This window comes from Salvia hispanica, chromosome 4, assembly GCF_029641045.1.
Source record: "Salvia hispanica isolate PSC_SH4W2 chromosome 4, Shi_PSC_v1, whole genome shotgun sequence".
In the NCBI taxonomy this organism is placed as follows: Eukaryota; Viridiplantae; Streptophyta; class Magnoliopsida; order Lamiales; family Lamiaceae; genus Salvia; species Salvia hispanica.
In genome coordinates this window covers 40,224,961-40,246,025 of record NC_142695.1, presented here as the reverse complement: position 1 = coordinate 40,246,025, position 21,065 = coordinate 40,224,961, and the positions used below count along the sequence as shown (strand labels likewise).

The following is a 21,065-nucleotide window of genomic DNA, read 5'->3' as shown; positions in this document are numbered from 1 at the left end:
ACGTCCGAGTGGGACGGGCGACCTTCGCCACAGTGGCGCCCGTCCCACTCGCCCGTCGACGGGAGGGGCGAGCCCATCGCAGGGGCACTCGAGACGGGCGTGGGCGCCCTTCCCGCCCACTATGGCGCCCGTCAGGTCGCCCGTCCCCGACGGGCGAACGGGAAGGGCGCCGTAGGAGACACCCTTAGTACTTACACCCACCTTTTCTCTCTCTAATTAAACATTTTAACTAATAATTCCTAAAACCCCGTGCCGACTAAGCAATGTGTCATCTTAGTCGGGACGGAGGGAGTACCAGTTTACATGTGAGAATCATGGGTGAAAATATGATTTCAACGATGATGTTTTGAGAAACTTTTTATAAAGCATACCCATTACTAAAAATTACTCCCTCTGTCCCACTAGAAATGAAACATTTTCCTTTTTGGATTGTTCCGTTAAAAATGAAACGTTTCTTAAAATAGAAATAACTTTATCTCTACTTTTCCCTCTCTCTTACTTTACTCTCTCTTCTTTAACTCACAAAACAACACTACATAAAATCTTGTGCCGAAAAACAAACGTTTCATATTTATTGGAACGGAGAGAGTACTAGTTTTTCAATCAAGTTGGCACTTTCCGGTGGTTTCGAATTGGACTAATTAAAACGAATTAAGTCCCTGCGACTTTGATAATCATGCCAGTAAAATATGACAATCATATTCAACAAGCATCCATCTTTATTCTTTAGAGCTAACATCATAAAAATAAATAATGAAATACTGTTGACGTGTCCATAGCATGTCTCACGCATTATAAGTTGAAATTTATTCTACCAATATTGCAGATAACATTGTTTTCTTATCTAAGTTTCCCATTATATAAAAAAGATTATCAAGCATTATTCGATGCATTGGAATTGAGTCTTTTTCTTTTCATTATCACGAATGTACTACCATAGAAATTAGAAGCTCAATTTCATTATTACAAATGTACATGAAAATAAAAGTGACAAAGGACTTATAGTATTTTTGTGTTTTGCATATACGGAGTAAAAAAAAGCACAGGAATCTTATTTTCTTATCAAAATAAAATAAATTTTCTATGTTTGACACGAGTCCACTGTTCACCTCACAAGCCACCAGTAACTTGGCAACGACGTCGTATTGACTTCTTCTATTGCGTTTGTCTTAATTTTCCTCCGATATATAACCCCCCACTCTCACTCTTCATTATCAAACTCTACGCTACCTCGAAACACTCAAAAAGCTATCGTCGTTGCCATCGATTATTCAGATCTTAGATCTAATGGCAAAGGATCCAGTTCGCGTTCTCGTCACCGGCGCTGCTGGTAGGAACTCTTTCGATTTTACTATTCCACTACTTCTCCGATTTGTTCATGTTCATTTTATTTTGTGGATAATTTGATGCGTATACAGTTGGATCGGTGTTTTCATTAGATTTTTAATCGTCTGATTGTTAGTGCTTATATTATTTTGATTTGATGCTTTTTAAGCCTATTCTCCCGAGATCTATGATTGGCTTATACTTATCTGAGTTTTTGAGGCATATTAACATCTTCTCCTACCGTATTCCTCATGAATTAATTGGATGTTCAGGTGAAGTAATTCTTTTCGTTAGTAGTTTTGCGTAGTCTTTTCTGATTTGTTTGTGTACTTATTTTGTGTGTGCATAAATATAAACACAAACATGTAGTTGACTATGATAGACTAAACCTTGAGGTTTATGTAAACTTGATGCTTATTCTTTGGCCAGAGCTAGCTGAAGTGATTTGAGGCAATACTATGAAATATAAGGTGATCCTAGATTCCTAAATATATTTGCAAAGAGGATGGTTCTAATTTTTTGCCGGTCTGCTTTTATGCTATGTTCTTCCTTAGAAGATATATCAACTTTGATTGTTTGAAGTTTGAACGCATTATAATAAATTCGGATCTAGGAAGCATGCCTGCAAATCTATAGTCTTGCTTGACTGCTAAAATTTCAACCTTATCTGGCCACATTTTGTTTGGATGTAATATAACAGATGATATGTGTTTCATGATTGGCATTTTGTTTAGCATGATAGTTTTGGGGAATTGTATATATACCAGCTGTGCACTAAGTGCAAGAAATTTTATGGAGTAGTCAAATATTAATGCTATTTCATTGGCTTTCAGGGCAAATCGGATATGCTCTTGTTCCTATGATTGCTAGGGGAGTTATGTTGGGCGCAGACCAGCCTGTGATCCTCCACATGCTGGATATTCCACCAGCTGCTGAGGCACTTAATGGTGTTAAGATGGAATTGGTGGATGCAGCATTTCCGCTTCTTAAAGGTTGACTCTCTTGAGTCTTGATAGATCTTTGTACTTCTTATGTATATTTATATGGAGTATCTAATTCGAGTATTTAGTAGTGCTTCATCATTTCGGTTAAAAGTAAGGCTCCTAACCTTTATATACTCTGATCAGGTGTTGTTGCCACCACTGATGCCGTTGAAGCTTGCACTGGTGTGAATATTGCTGTGATGGTTGGTGGATTCCCAAGGAAAGAGGGTATGGAGAGGAAAGATGTTATGTCCAAGAATGTCTCCATCTATAAATCCCAGGCTTCTGCTCTTGAGAAGCATGCTGCTGCTAACTGCAAGGTGATTACTTGTCAGTGTCTTTAAAGTTAAAGTGACACATTACATTCCAGGAAAAATCTGCCAACCCAAAAACAATTATGGCTATTGGTAATATGCATCCCAGCATGTTTTCCTCTCAGGAAAAACTGAAACTTTTTTATGTTGAACTTTTAAAATTTTGAAGGGGCAATAATGCATCTGCTGGAAACAGTTTTAGAACATATTTAGTTGGATTGTAGTTTCAGTTGGAAGTTTCCAGTTCTAGCTTATAATTCTCGTCTCCGCTGCAGGTTTTGGTTGTTGCTAACCCAGCGAACACCAATGCGTTGATCCTAAAAGAATTTGCTCCATCTATTCCCGAGAAGAACATTACCTGTTTGACTAGATTGGACCATAACAGGGCTCTTGGGCAGATTTCAGAGAGATTGAATGTTCAAGTGTCTGATGTTAAAAATGTCATTATTTGGGGAAATCACTCCTCAACACAGTACCCTGATGTCACTCATGCTACTGTAAACACACCAGCTGGAGAGAAGCCTGTACGTGAACTCGTTGCAGATGACCAATGGTACTTATTTTACATTAAGTTTTTTTTTTTGTTCGTAGACTACTTAATTGACAGTGTACATTTTTGTCTTCTTCTTAGGTTGAACACAGAATTCATCACAACTGTCCAGCAGCGTGGAGCAGCTATTATCAAGGCGAGAAAGCTCTCTAGTGCACTCTCTGCTGCTAGTTCCGCGTGTGACCATATCCGTGACTGGGTGCTTGGAACTCCAGAGGTATGCATTGCTTTATAGTACTGATTATCATGTTAACCCAGCAAAAATTTGTTGTACTTAATTGTCATTTCATGTTTGGTCTTCTAGGGCACTTGGGTATCAATGGGTGTGTACTCTGATGGTTCATACAATGTTCCTTCTGGACTCATTTACTCCTTCCCGGTTACTTGCAAGAATGGAGAATGGTGTATCGTTCAGGGTGAGAATATGAGTGACGACTTTCATTTCAGTCTAGTTAATTTGTTGCAAAACTTCAAATACAAGTACTCTTACTTGTTTCTTTTTAGTTTTTTTCAGCAAAATAGATTGAAGGAACTATAACACGTTTTAAAAATTTGTTATGTTAACTAAACTTTACTTCATTTCTAGGTCTTTCCATTGATGAATTCTCGAGGAACAAGTTGGATTTGACTGCTAAAGAGCTCAGTGAGGAGAAAGATCTTGCATATTCTTGCCTGTCTTAGGTTTTCCCCATATTGCTCGATGGCAATGAATAGAAGTCCAGCAGTTTTGAATAATGCCATTGGATTATCATCAATGGTGAACCAACTTCACTGCAGTTGTTGAAGTACTTGTGTTTGAGAGAGATTTTGCATATTGTTACAGACTTTATTGCCATCGACAGATGTGTGTGTAACATGAAATAGTTCATTTGAGAAATTTCCAAAGGTTTCCAAGCTTTGTTTCAGCCACCACATGTGATTCTTTGAGAAAATTATGATGACATAATTAAACTGTGTAATCAACAAGTCGCTTGCATTTTCAAATGCGGTATACTTGATTGATTGGAGGAAGGGAATGGGTAATAATATGACCTTGGTCTCTGATCTTTCTTATGGGATATATATATAGAGATTTCAAAATAATGAGAATTAACAGCCAAATAAACTCCCAAGGCTGCATTGCTTTCAGATAGAATCACATTTTCACCATTTTCGTTGCACAACATTCTGGTCGTAAGGAGAGAGCATCACATTTTTCATTGTTTGAGTGGTGGCGACATCGTCGATGTTGCAGCCTTCAATGAAACCAACGCTTTTCCGTTTGGGGTTATGTTTAATAGCTGGGCTGATTTCACCATATATGGTTGGATATTGTAGTGTAATTGGATTAACTTGATTGATCAGTATTATCATAATGAGACATCATATAAGTGTCTAGAGGTGCGGAGTGCACGCTTACTTGAATTCATTATGATGTTAGGGGCGAAGCCCCTAACAGATGGACGGGGTCCGGGGTCAGCGCCCCCGGTAGCGGGGTCCAAGGGGCAGAGCCCCTGGCTGGGGTCAAATTTTTTATTTCCAACGAAGTTGCTGTGTAAGAAATTCATCCGAAAATGTAATTTCTGAAAGTCAAAGGACTAGTTTGCAATTTCGGAAACATTTGAAAAAACAGTTAATTTCGGTTATGAAATTAACAGATGCGCTTGTTCATCTTGTTAAAAACTGATCAATTCTTGTTTTTTGGTTCTAAGTTTTTCTTTTCTCAAAAATCAACATAAGAAAGTTCTGATTTTCTCTGAATTGTATCCGATCAAATATTTTGGTAGAACCGCCGAAATTGATTTGATCTGAAAGTGATTTCATCACAACTTTCAGATTATCCATTCTGTTCAGTATTTTGAATCTCCTCTTAGAAACACCTTGTCCCTTGGTAAGCGCATGACCCCTATTTGTGTGGAAATGCTAGGGCAAATGCCATATTCGGGCGCCCACAATACAGAGAAGCGAAAAATCATTTTGATTCTTATCCAAATGTAAATTAAAAAAATAGTTTGTCTGTTCCTGTATTAGATGAGTACAAATACTTTCTTTCACTGTTCCTGTATTAGATGAGTACAAATACTTTCTTTCACTATTGGTGTTTTTCCAATAGAATTTTGGCTTGATCTCCCAATTACTTAGAAAAAGTGAGCCATCGGTTCATGTACTATTATTACTGCCTTGCCTAGACAATTAGACATCCAATCCGTAATCGCAATGATATATTCTATAACTGTTTCTGGTACATCTTCATATTAAAGAAGGATAAATATATATTTTAATAAACTAAGTGATTGTCTCTTCGAAGAACTCCGATAAAATTGTAGCAATACAAAGAAATTTAAAGAAAGACGTGACCTGAATTATCTACGTTAAAAATTGTTTCATTTTTGCATTGTTTAAGGATAGCAATTCTATTTTTCTACGGTATATACGTACATATAGGATAGGGACGGGTTACACTACAAACTTCTCTTATAATATAAACAGCGAATTAAGATCATCTCTAATGATACTCTAAAATCTAAAATGGAGTAGACAATTAGCTCGTACTCCAAATCCCATCCTATTTTGAGTTTGAGTAAAATATACTCCCTCTGTCCCATTAAAAATGCACCGTTTTTCTTTTTTGGTTGTCCCATTAAAAATGAAACGTTTCCTAAAATAGAAACAACTCTATCTCTATTTTTTCATCTCTCTTACTTTACCCTCTCTTCATTAACTCACGAAACAACACTACATAAAATCTCGTGCCGATTCTAAAATGTTGCATTTTAAGTGGGACGGAGGGAGTACTATATTATTTTTAGATTTACACTAAAACAAATCTAAAACACTTTTTAAAATTTTGAGTTTAGTGTATATGGTTGGGGATAATGTTATCTTGTTAGTAAAATATGATGAATAAAAATGTCATTTTTGCTTTTGTGTGATTCAAAATTAACAAAATTTTAAAATTCTGAAATATTACTAGTTTATAAATAGCTTATATTGTACTAGTATCGAATTCATACATTGATTATGACAAATGCAACAATATACTAGCGACATTTGTTTCCTTCTATATAATTCAAGTACAATTCACTAAAAAATTATTGTTTCTCTGAATAATTTGTGCGCGAGTGCACAAGAGACAAACTCTTAACAAATTTGAAAAAAGTCAAATTAAGATAATTAAAATTTTCTTAATCGTGATTGATGTGCTTCATTTAGCAAAAATACGTAATTATTAAGATAAGATAAGGAAACATGTTATTGGACACATTAGTACATACTACATGTGATATGAAAAATCAATATATGTTCACAAGCATAATAAAATCACACAAGATACAAACTGACGAAATAAATAAAATACGAGGCCTGATAACACATACAAAATGGTTAGGATCCGTCACCCTACCTCACTATTCCATTTCATGTAGTAGTAGAAATTTTCTAAGTCAAACCCTAATTTGCCATTCACTCACACACAACTATTTTTCAAATTATTTTATTCCTTTTGAACTCTACCCCCTCTTCCCATTATTGACCCACACGGTCAAAGATGCCAATATTAAAAAAAAAACACTAAAATTCTTAGCTCCTATTAAAAAAAAAATACAGCTCAAAATTCTGGTAAATCAGGCATGTCACCAGCTCTAGTGAAAAGATTGTACCAAAAGTCCATGCCGCCACCACCATCAACTTTTGAATCTTCAACACTTCCCAATTCCACCAATGGCAAATGTGCATCAACATCCTCCTTTGTTTCCCTAACATCTTCATTTGCCAATTCTTCCGACCAAAAACTTTCATCGATCGTCGGGAAATACTCAGACGAGTAATCGATTTCCTCCTTCACGACTATCTTCTCTGTCGACGAATCTGTGACGGACGACATTTCACTACAACAATGTTGTGGACTTGTAGTGGAAAGATTGTTTTTCCCAGATTCATTCTCTATGACAACATTGTTGTCACATTTTGAAATTTGAATAGTCTTGGAATCTTGAGAGGACTCATCATAGAGTTTTAGCTTTTTCTTCAGATGAGTGTGCCAAACATTTTTAATTTCATTGTCCGTTCGTCCCGGTAATCTTGCTGCAATTGCTGACCATCTAACAACCACAAATTAATAATATCAAAATTTATGACAAAAGTAGGATTTTTGCACGAGTTGGGCAATTGTTATTTAGATTTGTAGTAAACTAAAGGCAATTAGCATAATTAATGATAACGGACAAACATTAAATCTTGTGCCTAGACTTTAACTATTGAGGCACAGAATCCTAAGGAGATACATAGACAAAACATTAATGATTCTGTAGATCTAGAGACATTTAATTAATCTGGTAAATAATGGGAATCAACTTAAGCAATACTTGATTATTCCATCGCTAAATTCCAACATGCACGTATGTAGAGAATAGATCCACTAATTTTTTTCTTAAGACATGCATAAACTTCTCCTTAATTTTGTCATGTTGCGAAGGGTTTGATCTATTGTTTGTAATTTATTAATAAATAAAAAAATTGGTTCATATTCTATGTGCAAGTAGCATTTTGTTTGTAAGTGACATGCGAATGCAAGTTGCAAATATAAATTATATACAGTGGCGTAATGATTAACAAAATAAATATCTCATATGACCAATGGCTTGGAAAATATTATTAATAACGTTATTGATATATACTAGTCAAAATATTTGGCTTCTTTATTGTACTCTTCCTATGTGCCACTATCCAACTAAGAAAACACTTAAGAATTTTCACTAAAGATGTGTGACGTCCTCTATCACTCTATGTCAAATTGTCTTCCATGTATTAGTCTCTTACCGTTAACGTAATTATCATGTAAAATATTTCACTCTATTTATATATATGTATACAAAAAAAACTTTGAATTTATCAATTACATTAATGAGAATCTATATATTTGAAGTGCGATAATGTATTATACTTATTCTATATAGATGACATACATGAATAGTGGTGTGGTTCATATTGTAATTTAATTTATGATTTGATGAAACTTGGAGTGATTGAATTATTGCCTCGAAAAATGGCCTTAGTTGATGCATGTGACTTTCTTAAATAAAAATGATGAATCCGTGCAGTTAATTTGCTCTGTTATCAGTGCAAAATTTAAATTTGATAATCAGAGTCATAAAAAAATTAAGAGTAAATGATTTGTATAGGAAAAAAAAAGTTGATGGAGATTGAGATAATACCTGTTTCCAAGCATTTGGTGCAAGTTGATGATGGTTTGTTCCTCTTGTTTAGTGAAATTTCCCCTCTTTATGTCTGGCCTCAGATAGTTTATCCATCTCAGCCTGCAACTCTTCCCACATCTCAACAGCCCTGCAAAATTACATTCCGATTTTTAATAAAATGCTACTACTAATAGAAAAAAGAATGCAGAAAAACAAATTAAGAGAATTGATTATTTGGAAAGAAATTATAGATTTAGAATATGTACCAGATTGTTTTGGGAGTGCTCTCCAATTTCCATGGCCATGTTTCTGAATATAAGAGACTAAAATCTGATCTTCTTCAGGGCTCCAAGGCCCTTTCTTCAGTCCCATTTTCTCACAGCAAGGAGCTCTCACCATTCTTCCAAATAATCACTCCTTTTTCTTCACCTTCTTCTTATCCTTTTTTTTGTCTTCTAATTTGTTTTGTGTGAATGTTTTTTAGGATGTAGAAACAGACACAGCCTCTCTCTGTGTTAGAGCAAGGAATATATATATGAGAGTGTTGGAAATGACAAGGGTGGGTATTTATCCTCTCTTAAATTGACAGCATCTTTCTTGTTAACTGTTAAGTTTTCAATTAGTCCTTCCTGGTGGCAGTTTCCAGGAAATTGGATCTCTCTCTCTCTATCTAAATTAAAGTAATCAACACTTCAAACATGTAACAGTGGCTAAGACACTTAGTTTAAGTGGTTAATTAGCATTAAGAATTTTCATGGTGCATTAATGAGTTGAGAAATTAACACAAAGAAAGGTCCATGCACTACCATATTTTTATTCTACATCAACCCCACATGCACCCAAAGTCCTCGATTTGTTTTTTTGGGCATATCCATTATATTCTCCAATTTAGACTGAATTTTAACTTTGCATATTCCAATTATATGTTGTAGCCGACTAATGTCGGATCTAAAGTGCTTGCGCTATCACCCTTAACACTCCACACGAGTTGAAATTAGCAGGAAACATGAAAAAGCTAAAAAAATTAAGTTATGTGTAACTTTTCCAATAATAAATTGAAGTGGTAATTAAGAAAAGTTAGGATACAATCACTAAGTAACCATCGTAGATTATTCTAGAATTTATGGTGGTTTACAGTGAGATACACAACATTGTGTATACGTTTCGTGATGAGTTGGAATTATGAATTTATTATAAAATTCTTGGATCGTGGTAGAATACTCTATACATGGACAAAGGCCTAATTAACTTAGACGATGGATTTAATAAATGATAATTGCTTTATACTATCACTTTTTGTTAGATATTGGTAAGGTTCAATTCATGAATCAAAATACGACAGCATACCTATTTTTTGGCAATTCATGTATAATATAAATTCCTTATACATTACAAAAAATGTATGGTTAGGTCTTCGTACTTCCCTTAATTACAAAGTTCTGAAAACTTATTTCTTGTACTCATATTTATTAAAAATGAGTTGTATTTAATTTCATTTAAGTAATAGTATTAATTTTGATTTTGTAGCAATTCTGTCAGTCTGATATCCTTCCATTCCATAAGAACATATGCACAAATCTTTAGATATGAATTTTTGAAGATGCAGTGGTAGAGAAATGGTTACATTTAGAAGAATAGATAGAGGTTAGCAATAAAACGCTCTATTAACAGAAAAAGATTGTGTATCATTTGATCATGAACCCCTTGGCCTAATCATATTTCACACATGCTATATTTTGAATCAAGAGAATGATAAATACACACACACATTAGTGAGTGAGGGGGTCGAAGACTAAGAAGCGAGTTATTTATACCAAATATTCTTCCTACAAATAGATCCAATTCGATCAGACACTCACCATCTATTTTCATTGTTCCAATATATAACAACTCAAAAAACCATTGTTCGACTCGTTAACAACTAATTGGATCTGGTGTATCATAAAGGATTTGTCCTACTGCTTGTCCCCCACACAGACTCACTGCTAATAATCAAGAACCAGGAAAGAGCAAACAGTTATCTAGTAATAAATGTTAAGAGATAGAATGTCGTTATCCGAACTTAAATCTACAATTCACTGTAAAGGGTTAATGCAGGTCTATGTGATGATGAACTAACACGACGATTTTACAGCCAATAACATATCATAGCAAAGTTATGAGTCGGTACAAAACTCAAAATCCTCTAGATGGAATAGTACAAACAGTGATGCTTCGGGACCAACATATTCTTTCTATATTTTCTGCTTCATTACTTCTCTGGAAGTGTTTATGGATCCAAGAATACGGGACTCTCCATTTTTTACCTCATATGGCATAAGAGATTAGAGCAAAGCGAAATGGTATTGCCACAACTGCACTAGCTAGGTGAAAGAATACAGGTTCCGGATCGAGCAAAATCAAACGAGCTATCTCATATCAAGATCATCATCCTCATCAGGATCCAACTCGCTCGTGATCTTGACTTTCTTTACTTCCCTCTGACCTGTTCTCCCCTTTTTTGGCTTTCCCCTGAAGATAGCATTTTAATTATTCTTCATACTTGAATTAGAAATGACAAGTGAGGAAGACTGACTGGAAACAGCTATTCAGTAACGTCATTATTAATACGAATTTTATTGAGATGAACTCTTTCAGTAAGTTTGTTCAGTTATATATTCAAAGTACACTTACGGTCCAGTAGTTGCTACACCTCCAAGTCTTGGTCTACCTTGAACCATGTCTGATTTTCCATCTATGGAAAAATATAGTGAGAATATATAATGTAATTCAAAACAAAAACAGCAGTACAAGGAAGGGGCATTATGCAGACTGATCATCTATCAGCCAAATACCAATGCTGTACAAGAACATCATGTTGTCAGAAATTTAAAATGACCACAACAGAGCCTAAGGAAAGACTAACCCTCTTTGCCAACTCGAAGCTCCTCAGCCTGTACAAAACATATGGAGTATAAGCAAACAATGTTGAACTTAAAAAACTCATGCTAACTATAAGCAACTGCTATACTTTTTCTTATATTTACTTGGCAAACACTTGTGTATATCTGAATGTACAGTGCATCTTCCAACTAGGATTCATTAATCCCAATTAAGACTTGTAATCCCTGGTTAGGATTTATTATCCACAATTAGGATATATAGTTACAAGATGCACCGGATTGTGCCTATTTATTTTTTGTCTTCCTCCACCTATGACTTTGCATTTTAGTTATCTTGAAATAGAGGTATATCAACCATTATTCAGTGCCAAATAAATGGGACCATGCTTGAACACAAGATGTTGTCTTAGGGTCCCACTGTTATCCCCAGACCACTAGGACCCAAGCCTTGCAAGGATGTTAGTGTATCAATGATTAAGATGGACAAAGTACAGGATAAACTTCAGAATAACGGAAAATATAATTTAGGCAAAAGCATATGGAAACACTTCACATAGTTGCTTGGCATGATCATATTCATTCTCATATTAATTCTGTGAGCTCACTAGTTTCCTCACACACAGTCTAAGCTAAATGCATTTCCTACATTTGAGTTGCTGATGACAATGATGCACCCAAGTAAATTATAACATACAACTGGCGTCCTTCCAGAAGAAAATGCAATGGGAAGTGTGCACATATGATATTTGAGGATCTATGCTTGAGAGTTTTAAGTAGCTCAAACAAATTTGCCATTGTAAGCCATCCTCATTAAGTAGCATAAACAGCTGTAACTTGGAGAAGCATTACACCAAATAAAATCATAAGATTTGTGAACCTTATGAGATTGCACATACCGCTGGTGAGGTGACTGAGGACAATGAGAATACTCTATCTTCAAGCTGAAACTTTCTGGATCTCTTTAAGCTGGAATAATGAAGAGGCATTTTATGTTTCTAAAAATTTCAAACTAACAATATTTTTGGCAGATAACTATAGTAGATTTTTTTGAAACAAAACAAGAACACACCAGCAATTTATCAAGTCAACTTATTGATTATGCCAGAGCTAAGTGTGGTTTCAGTCATTTCTCTCTGTGCAGAAAGTAAAGGGAGAGTCTAGTATGAGAGCATAACAAAAACAATTGACTGTTTCTTTATTGAAGATAAAAGAACTTCTACCATTTGGCTATTTTTTCTGTATTTAAATGCAAAAAAGGCCTTCCAGAAAAGAGTAATTCAATCATACTGTGCAATTTCAGTGTCTAATTATTTCAAAACAGTATCGAAAGCTCAGCTGTAAGTGTAGATGTGCACAAGAGCATCTCAGATTTTGATAGTTTAGTTTAATTTAATAACCGAGGAATGTTAATACGTAGGAAAATTCTTAAACCCATACTACAAAGAGAACCCCCCTTCCTGCTTGTTTCAGTTGTTACCCTTGCTCGAACATTTGATTTACTTCGACTGCTTCTCATCCAGATGGACTCTGTGAGTGCAACTGGATGCTAAAACTAGACTAATACTTATTATGTGTAAGATTTTGACTGCTTTACCACCAAGGATGTCTGAAGCACTACACGATAAAATTGAACTTAAGTCAACTGTCTCACCTGATGCCGGTTAGTGTTTGACACGTATATCATGAAATAAGTTCAACCAAACCTTTGAACAACTCCCAAATAAGATATTCTCTAGCCCCTCCTCCTAACAAACCAATTATCTCAGAGAGTAAAATAAAAGAAACCAATCCCTTTCAGAACAAGAGCACTAAATATTCACTTCAGATGGCTAGTTCGGATATGGCTGTCAACCTTAGCTAGTTTTAGTTAACCTATTTACTAGGATTATTGAGGCTGTAAGTAAGTTTTGGGTTAACAAATCAATAGTAACTAAGGGCCAAAAAGTCATTTTATTAAAATTGGTTATGAATTAGACATGACTTTATTCTCGACGCAATATGCTGCAAAAAGCAGAGAATTTAGGTCCAACAAGATGTTAATAAAGAAATCACATTATAAATAAAGTTCACAGATAATGTGAATCTGCAGAAGATTAGTGAAAAGCTCAATGGACATGATATATAAGTTATTACTTGGATGCACTCTTGGATGAAGACAGAAACCCATCAAAGCCCTTCAACACATTTCCAAACGTGGTTGTTTCTTGTAAGTAGCTCGTTTCCAGCTCATACACCTATCCGAGATAAAAACACTGAGACAATCAATAAAAAGGAGAAATCCCAGAAACAAAACGCCGGGTTCACTTAAAGTGACAAGATGGATTGATAAAAATAATTAAAGTTAATCCACTGCTTATTTTAATGGATTGAATAACTTTGAACTTGTTTGACCATCATATCATTCAAATACTCAATCCTATGTTTTATGAGTCTATCTAATGACTCAAAGTAAACGCCCCTACAAGAATGATTAACAGAAATTACTAATAATATACTCTACATTTGTACAAGCATTTTTTAGTAATCTACAGAGTTGATATAAACAAACTCCAAATCTCATAATTAGAAAAGGGAAAATAACCTGCTTTTCAACACTACGGAGCTCGTCTTGCAGCTTTTCTCTCTTGTTCAGCAGAGAAGAAAGCATCGCCTTGGGATTATTGGAGCCTCTGAGCCCTAAATAATATTCCAATGCATCGAATTCAATGGAAAAAAAAGTAACTTTCACAGTTGTTAGGGTTTCAATTGCTGAAAAATGAAAACTCAGAAATCAGTAATCGTTTTTACCTTGCAACTCCATGTTCGCGCCAATTGCTTTCTTTTCCTGCTAACCGAATTTGGGGGTAACGGTATTTTGAATTGAACTGCTTTGCTTTAATTGTTTTGAAGAAATTTATGGAAAATTTATTTCTTGAAGTCCTAAACTGTGAGTGGATAAGGCTACAACACCATGCAGCAGCAGCTACCCATTTGTGCAGTTGTGCTTTAGATTGATGAATATATAATTTCTTTGAACTTGGCGGAAGGAATTTAGTAAAATTGAATTCTTAAAATAACATGTCACTGTTTGGGCTCATCAGTCATCATTATTGACGAATGTATATGTTAATCCTTCTGCTTAAATCTTGAACCCGGTCTAATAATTTTCAATTATTTCTTCCCTTTTCTGTGGTCCAGTGGATAGAATACTTTAGTACTCCATTTATTTTTCTCCTTCAGCGTGGGCAGTTTGTCTTGTAAACCCACAACTTGGTCACATGAAGTCTAATCTACAATCCCAAAAAAATCTCTCTTTAACAATTGGCTGAATCATATCTTGTCGGCCAATTATTTCATTTCTTCTGATTTCTTCATTTTGCGCTGTGGGTTTGCTGCAAAAATGACTTTCTGATGGAAATCTCAGGTATGCAATCACTGGACCTCCCTGCTTTCAATTCAATTTCAACAATATTTGTTAATTTTGCTTCCAAGATTCTTAATATTCACTAGTACGTAAACTACGATCTGATTCTAAATGGAATTGAGTTGGTTTGTGGCATGATCAGTAAAGTTCAATTTGAGGTTTCTGTCGATTTTTGTAAATTATGGTTCGATTGAATTAAAAATCACTGCTTGTTTACCAAAAGATGGGGCTTTTGTGTTGTTTGAGAGAAATTTGGTTTGTAGAGTCTGAGAGGAGGTGAAATTTGTGGAGATGGAAAAGAAGTGCAAGAGCATAGTGTGGTTTAGGAGGGATTTGAGAATTGAAGACAATCCAGCTTTAGCAGCTGTTGCAAGGGATGGGACTGTTTTACCAGTTTTCATATGGTGCCCTAAGGAGGAAGGCCCTTATCACCCCGGTCGGGTTTCGAGGTGGTGGCTGAAGCACTCCCTTATTCATCTGCAGCAGTCACTGAGATCTCTTGGTGCAGAACTCGTCGTCATCAAAGCTGAGACCACTCTCTCTGCTCTCTTAGACTGCATTAGCGCTGTCGGGGCGACCAAAGTTGTGTATAACCATCTCTATGGTGCGTATCTATAACTTTTGTTGATTCAATTCTTAAAATGTGAATGCCTGCCATAGATTTTTTAATAAACTGTCACAGCTAAGTTTCAGCTTTTTTATAAGAGTTTGTCATTGATTAATCTGCTGATAAGAACTCTAATATATTGGATCGTGCTGCTTTTTCTTGGAACAAGATCACAGTGGAATGGTGCTTCAAATTGTGGTTGCATGAAATGATCTTGGTGTTTTTAGCTCAAATTTGGCAGTAAAATGAATTGATAGTCATAGAGTATTATTCTCGCCATACTTAGGTAAACTCATCTAAAATAGGAGAGGTTCAAGCTACTTAATTTCCTATTATTATAGAAGTACTAAAATATCCTAGGGTTTAGCAAGCAAAATAGGCGTTTGATTCCTATTTTTTCTCATTAATGTATCATGGCCAGAGGGGATTTTTTCATAATCTTTATTATTTTTTCCGAGTCTATGTCAATGTAAGAGTTAACTAGTGGGTAGAGGTAGCTGTTGCTATTGCTCATATATTTTTAGTAGAATGGATCTATTAAGTAAGCTGGCAATGAACTCTTTGGTTTTTCATCAGTTATGACATTCCAACTATGATATTAGCAAATTGTACAGAAAATCACACACATACTAAAATGGGAATTAATTAATAGTAAATCTTTGTTGGACCATTGCATGAGGATAGTTTATGGGGCTCAAATATTTATATGATTTCACTCTTTCCCAGATCCAATTTCACTTGTTCGTGATCATAATATTAAGCAGAAGTTAGTTGAACTTGGTATTGAAGTGCAAAGCTTTAATGGCGAGTTATTGTTTGAGCCGTGGGAAGTTTATGATGACAATGAACAAGCATTTACAACCTTTAATGCATATTGGGAGAAATGCATGAACGTGCAAAAAGATCCTGTTTCACATCTTCCACCATGGCGCTTGGCTCTAGCTGAAGGTATGCTGTGATCTTTGTTCAGTTACTTGTAATGTAGTTCAGGTCACGACTTTCGTTTTAGCAGAAGCTGCTTATTATTTTTGCCTATTTCATAACACTGAGAAACTAGCTAAGCATTCTTAGCTTATTTCCACTCTGACAACTTTAGCTGTAGCATAGTAGAAATGTTCTAACAATTTTGCAGTAGTACTAATGAGTTTATAAACTGATAACTATGCTTTCCTATTTTTTCGCAGGAGCAGGTATGAATACCTCAATTGAGGCATTGAACCTTGAAAACGAATCGGAAAAGTCGAGTAATGCTTTACTGGGAAGAGGGTGGTCACCCGGTTGGAGCAGTGCTGACAAGACCTTCACTGAATTCGTTGAACACCATTTGCTTAACTACTCAAAGGATAGGCTAAACGTTGGGAGAAACTCTACTTCCCTTTTGTCTCCTTATCTGCATTTTGGTGAGCTTAGCATTAGGAAAGTGTTTCAAAGCGTGCGGATGAAGCAGTTAGTTTGGAAAAACGAGCAAAACACAGTCGGAGAAGAGAGTGCAACTTTTTTCCTTAGGGCTATCGGCCTCAGAGAGTATTCTCGTTATATTTGTTTCAATTTTCCATTCACTCATGAAAGGTCACTGCTGAGCAGTCTTCAATATTTCCCATGGGACTCCAACCAAGCTCATTTCAAGGCTTGGCGACAGGGTCGGACTGGATATCCACTTGTGGATGCAGGAATGCGAGAGCTCTGGGCAACCGGATGGATTCACAACCGGATAAGAATAATTGTTTCAAGTTTCTTTGTGAAGTTTCTTCTTCTACCATGGCAATGGGGCATGAAGTATTTCTGGGATACACTTCTTGATGCAGACATAGAAAGTGATATTCTTGGTTGGCAATATATTTCAGGGAGTTTGCCCGATGGTCATGAACTTGAGCGTATGGATAGTCCACAGGTAACTAGTAATACTAATTCATCTCTTAACAAACCATTGTTTTTTTTATCTAAATGTAAAAATTGTGACAATGTGATCCAGGTTCAGGGATTCAAGTTTGATCCAGAGGGTGAATACGTGAGGCAGTGGCTGCCTGAATTAGCAAGGATGCCGGCTGAATGGATCCATCATCCGTGGGATGCTCCTCTCTCCGTGCTTAAATCCGCAGGCGTGGATCTCGGATCAAACTATCCAAAGCCTCTAATCGATATGGACTTAGCCCGTGATAGGCTAACTGAAGCCATAGCAACCATGCATGGGAAAGAAGCGGCTGGAAAGGCAGCAGTGACTGATGGAACGGATGAAGTTGTGTTTGATAATTCCGAGCCTCACGAGAAAGTGGCTGTGTCGAAAGCAGTCACCAGAGAAAGGAAGCCATGTCCAGCTAGTTCGTCTCACGATCAAAGGGTTCCATCAATGAGGAACGCAAATAGCATGATCCAGAATAGGAAAAGACCGAACCCTGGAGAAGATGGTAGGGCTCTGAAAGATAACCTGAACAGCTGCAACATTGGCAAACAGGTGTCGAAAATGGCCGATGAGGACTTGTGCTCTACAGCGGAATCTTCGTCATCTAAGAAAGCCATGACAAACAGTAGAATCTCTTTCTCTGTTCCTCGGAACTGCTCTTCCATGTCAACTAGTGCACCATATCCGGTCCCTGACTCCTCGGACCACAATGATAGTTGGCACGAAGAGGTTGGAACAGGAGAGATGTCAAGCAAAAATGGTAAGACGTGACGCTGAAAGCCTTGTTTCTAATAACGCACACGTCTTTGTACTATAGTATGTAAGTGCTGATCATTCAAGAATGTAAAAATCTTGCATTTTCAGGAACCAGCAATTTGCAGATATCTGGGAAACAGATTATCCATGAAGAAGAAAGCTAGCTCTTTACTCAATCTCTGAGTGACATGGCCTAACAGAATGAGATTTGTGAGTATCATCATGTTATTTACTTCTCTTGGTAGGTGTAACATATTTTCATTTTTCTGTGTTGTTGAAAAGGTAGTTATCCTTGAGAAAACCAAAAGAATTGATCTTAAGACAAGTTTGTTCCTGTTCTCTCTTTCCTTTTATGGAGTATATATACATAAAACAACACGGAACTAGTTTGCTTGATCATATGCTCTATTTGGTACGACATTATTCTTTTTATTTGTGTTTTGCACACAAATTCTGTACCGTCTAAATAATTATGCGAATTTAAATATTGTTAGTAGTGTTTTACCATGATTATTGTATCTTATACTAAGTTCTTTAAATAAACTTAGCCAAACTCCCCCTTAAATCCGAAAACGGATGTGATGCGCTGGATTAAACGCATAATTCTTTTGAAAAACATTAGTATAAAAAATTATTTGACTTTTTGGCGTAATTACACAAACTCAACACACACTATGATGAGTAAGGTTGTTACACATGTAAGTCCAGTTACGCTAATTTGCTCCTAAAGGGAAGTATGTAAAATCTCGTTTCACAAATTCTCATAGTTTGTTGGATAACACATCATCATCATGTACTGAACATTTTTCCTTTGACGCTGTCGATACTTCCCCTTTAAAATTAGAATTGATGGGCTGATGAGAGAGAAACAGACGAGAATAGATATAGATGCTTTAATTTTAAGTTTGCTAAATGGAATGAAGAAAAGTAACGGAAGGTGGTTTAGAGTTTAGACAATTTTTTAGAAGTTGTTATATTTGAATCAGGCGACCAGATTTCTGATCATATTCTCCATGTAAATCATCTTTAAACAATTGTGATTTCAAGATATAGAATAGTTTTAATTTATTAAATTTGCCAAATTCAAAACATACATATATATACGAATTTGATATGCCGGTATGAATTTGCTGAAATCATACCATGCATTATGCATACCAAAACCATTAACCGAATTTGATATGCGGGTATGAATTTGCTGAAATCATACCATGCATACCAAAACCGTTAACCTATACCGTTGTAATATATACTCCTTCTATCCGCCCTTTTTTTACACACATTTTCATTTGGCACTAATTAAAGAAATTATTTTACTTTATAAAGAAATAAGCGAAAAAATTAGTGGAACGTGAGTCTCATTTTTATATACCTCATATGTCCACAAAAAATAGGTCATTTTATAAATGACATAAGTTTTAATGCGTAATTGATAAAGTAAGAGAGAAAAAAAAAAGTTGGAAATAGGGTCAGTTAACTGTGAGGTCCACTTGCATCTCAAATATTATAATCATGTATATGTATGTATGTACGTATGTATGTATGTTATCACGGGGTCATGTTCTAATGCTTATAACACCCTAATCCAAAATCAAGACCAAATCTTCACCCTTAGATTTTAAAATGAGTGGATGAGATTAAATCTTATGAATCTCAATAAATAGTAGACAAAATATCAACAAAAGGGTAATATCGTCATTATGTTATCATATGATAATTTTCGTGAATGTTTTTTTATATCAACATAGTGTATTACAAATATCAACAATATGACATAAGAATATCAACACTAGTGCAAGAAAATATCAACACATATTTATTGAGATTTTTACATGGTTTTATTGAGATTTTTTTGATGTATTTGTTGATAAAAATCTGGTTATCAACATTTGCGAAAACTAAAATAAAAAATATCAAATTTCATCATCCGAACGTCATCGGAACATATGCAATTGAAATCTCGTTGGAATCCTTATAAAATTATCTTTGATTTGATATATTTTTTGCGAAAAAATAATTTAAATCGAGAGAGTTACGTAAATTTAAAGTTTTAAGATGATTTTAATGAGAAAGAATTGACAGTAATACCCTCTAATTTTATTTATTAATTTTCTTAATTAAAAATATAATCCATGTGACATTATTTCAACCACTAGATCTTTTAATCTAATGGCTAAAATTTAGTCTTAGTTTGAGATTGCTAATTAGTTAGTAATTGATCACCCCCTGTTATCACGAGTCTATATATCCATTATGGAGTCTAATTTGACCGTATAAAATCTGAGTTTTGGTGCTCTCTCACTCATACACTGCTATTCCCTCCGTCCCTGAAAATTTATCACTTATTTCCTTTTTCGTCCGTCCCTAAATATTTGTCACCTTTCACTTTTACCATTTTTGGTAGTGGACCCCATATTCCACTAACTCATTCATAATCACATTTTATTATAAAACTAATATAAAAAAGTAGGACTTACATACCACTAACTTTTTCAACTCACTTTTTATTATATTTATTAAAACCCGTATCAGGTCAAATGGTGACAAATTATGGGGGACGGAGAGAGTAGTATTTATTTCTGTTTGTACATGTTGTAGTTTTGTACTCCCTCCGTTTCACCAAAATTGATGCGAAACTTTTCGGCACGGAGTTTAAGGGATGTTGAGTGTGTTGAATAAATAGATAACATAAGTAAGAGAGTGAAAAAAGTGGAGAAAATAAAGTAGAAAGTGAATAAAGTAGAGAGAAAAAAGTAAGAGAGAGTAAAGTAAGAAAGAGAAAATAATTACTATATATGGAAATGACTCAACTTTGAAGAAACTTTTCAAAATGGAAAAATGACTCAACTATGAAGAAACTTTCTATAACGGAAAAATGACTCAACTATGAAGAAACAGAGAGAGTACTTAATACTAGTATTATATACTATTACTCCCTTCGCCCTTTTAGTTTTGGCACACTTTGACTGGACATGGACTTTAATAAATTTAATGGAAAGTAAGTTAAAAAACTTAGTTGAATATGAGGTCCACTACAAAAAATGTGAGTAGGAATGAATTAGTAGAATATGAGATCCACTATAAAAAAAATGGTAAAATGTGGAGTATGACAACTTTTGTGGGATAGAAGTAAATAGAAAAATATGACAAAATTAAAGGGACAGCGGAAA

The 21,065-nt window shown here is 35.2% G+C and overlaps 4 protein-coding genes across 4 annotated transcripts; 2 read left to right on the top strand and 2 right to left on the bottom strand.

Annotated features, from left to right (window-relative positions):
• Positions 1 to 1,174: 1,174 nt before the first annotated feature.
• Positions 1,175 to 4,078, top strand: LOC125197520 (malate dehydrogenase-like). Its single transcript, XM_048096274.2, has 7 exons — positions 1,175 to 1,330; positions 2,160 to 2,318; positions 2,454 to 2,629; positions 2,899 to 3,176; positions 3,255 to 3,390; positions 3,478 to 3,589; positions 3,760 to 4,078. Exons 1-7 carry the CDS (start codon positions 1,288 to 1,290, stop codon positions 3,852 to 3,854), a joined length of 999 nt encoding a protein of 332 aa, XP_047952231.1. The 5' UTR covers positions 1,175 to 1,287; the 3' UTR covers positions 3,855 to 4,078.
• Positions 4,079 to 6,480: 2,402 nt separating this feature from the next.
• On the bottom strand, positions 6,481 to 8,898 carry LOC125197521 (transcription factor MYB14-like). The gene is made up of 3 exons (XM_048096275.2): positions 8,614 to 8,898; positions 8,366 to 8,495; positions 6,481 to 7,252 (listed from the first exon to the last, which is right to left on the bottom strand). The coding sequence occupies exons 1-3, from the start codon at positions 8,744 to 8,746 to the stop codon at positions 6,760 to 6,762; spliced, it is 756 nt and encodes a 251-aa protein (XP_047952232.1). The 5' UTR covers positions 8,747 to 8,898; the 3' UTR covers positions 6,481 to 6,759.
• Positions 8,899 to 10,473: 1,575 nt separating this feature from the next.
• On the bottom strand, positions 10,474 to 14,304 carry LOC125194103 (histone acetyltransferase subunit NuA4-domain protein). Its single transcript, XM_048092144.2, has 7 exons — positions 14,017 to 14,304; positions 13,811 to 13,905; positions 13,363 to 13,463; positions 12,126 to 12,195; positions 11,253 to 11,280; positions 11,021 to 11,081; positions 10,474 to 10,858 (listed from the first exon to the last, which is right to left on the bottom strand). Exons 1-7 carry the CDS (start codon positions 14,027 to 14,029, stop codon positions 10,756 to 10,758), a joined length of 471 nt encoding a protein of 156 aa, XP_047948101.1. The 5' UTR covers positions 14,030 to 14,304; the 3' UTR covers positions 10,474 to 10,755.
• Positions 14,305 to 14,416: 112 nt separating this feature from the next.
• On the top strand, positions 14,417 to 18,294 carry CRY2 (cryptochrome 2). The gene is made up of 6 exons (XM_048097859.1): positions 14,417 to 14,632; positions 14,896 to 15,236; positions 15,966 to 16,187; positions 16,424 to 17,130; positions 17,212 to 17,899; positions 18,004 to 18,294. The coding sequence occupies exons 2-6, from the start codon at positions 14,924 to 14,926 to the stop codon at positions 18,057 to 18,059; spliced, it is 1,986 nt and encodes a 661-aa protein (XP_047953816.1). The 5' UTR covers positions 14,417 to 14,632; positions 14,896 to 14,923; the 3' UTR covers positions 18,060 to 18,294.
• Positions 18,295 to 21,065: the final 2,771 nt, after the last annotated feature.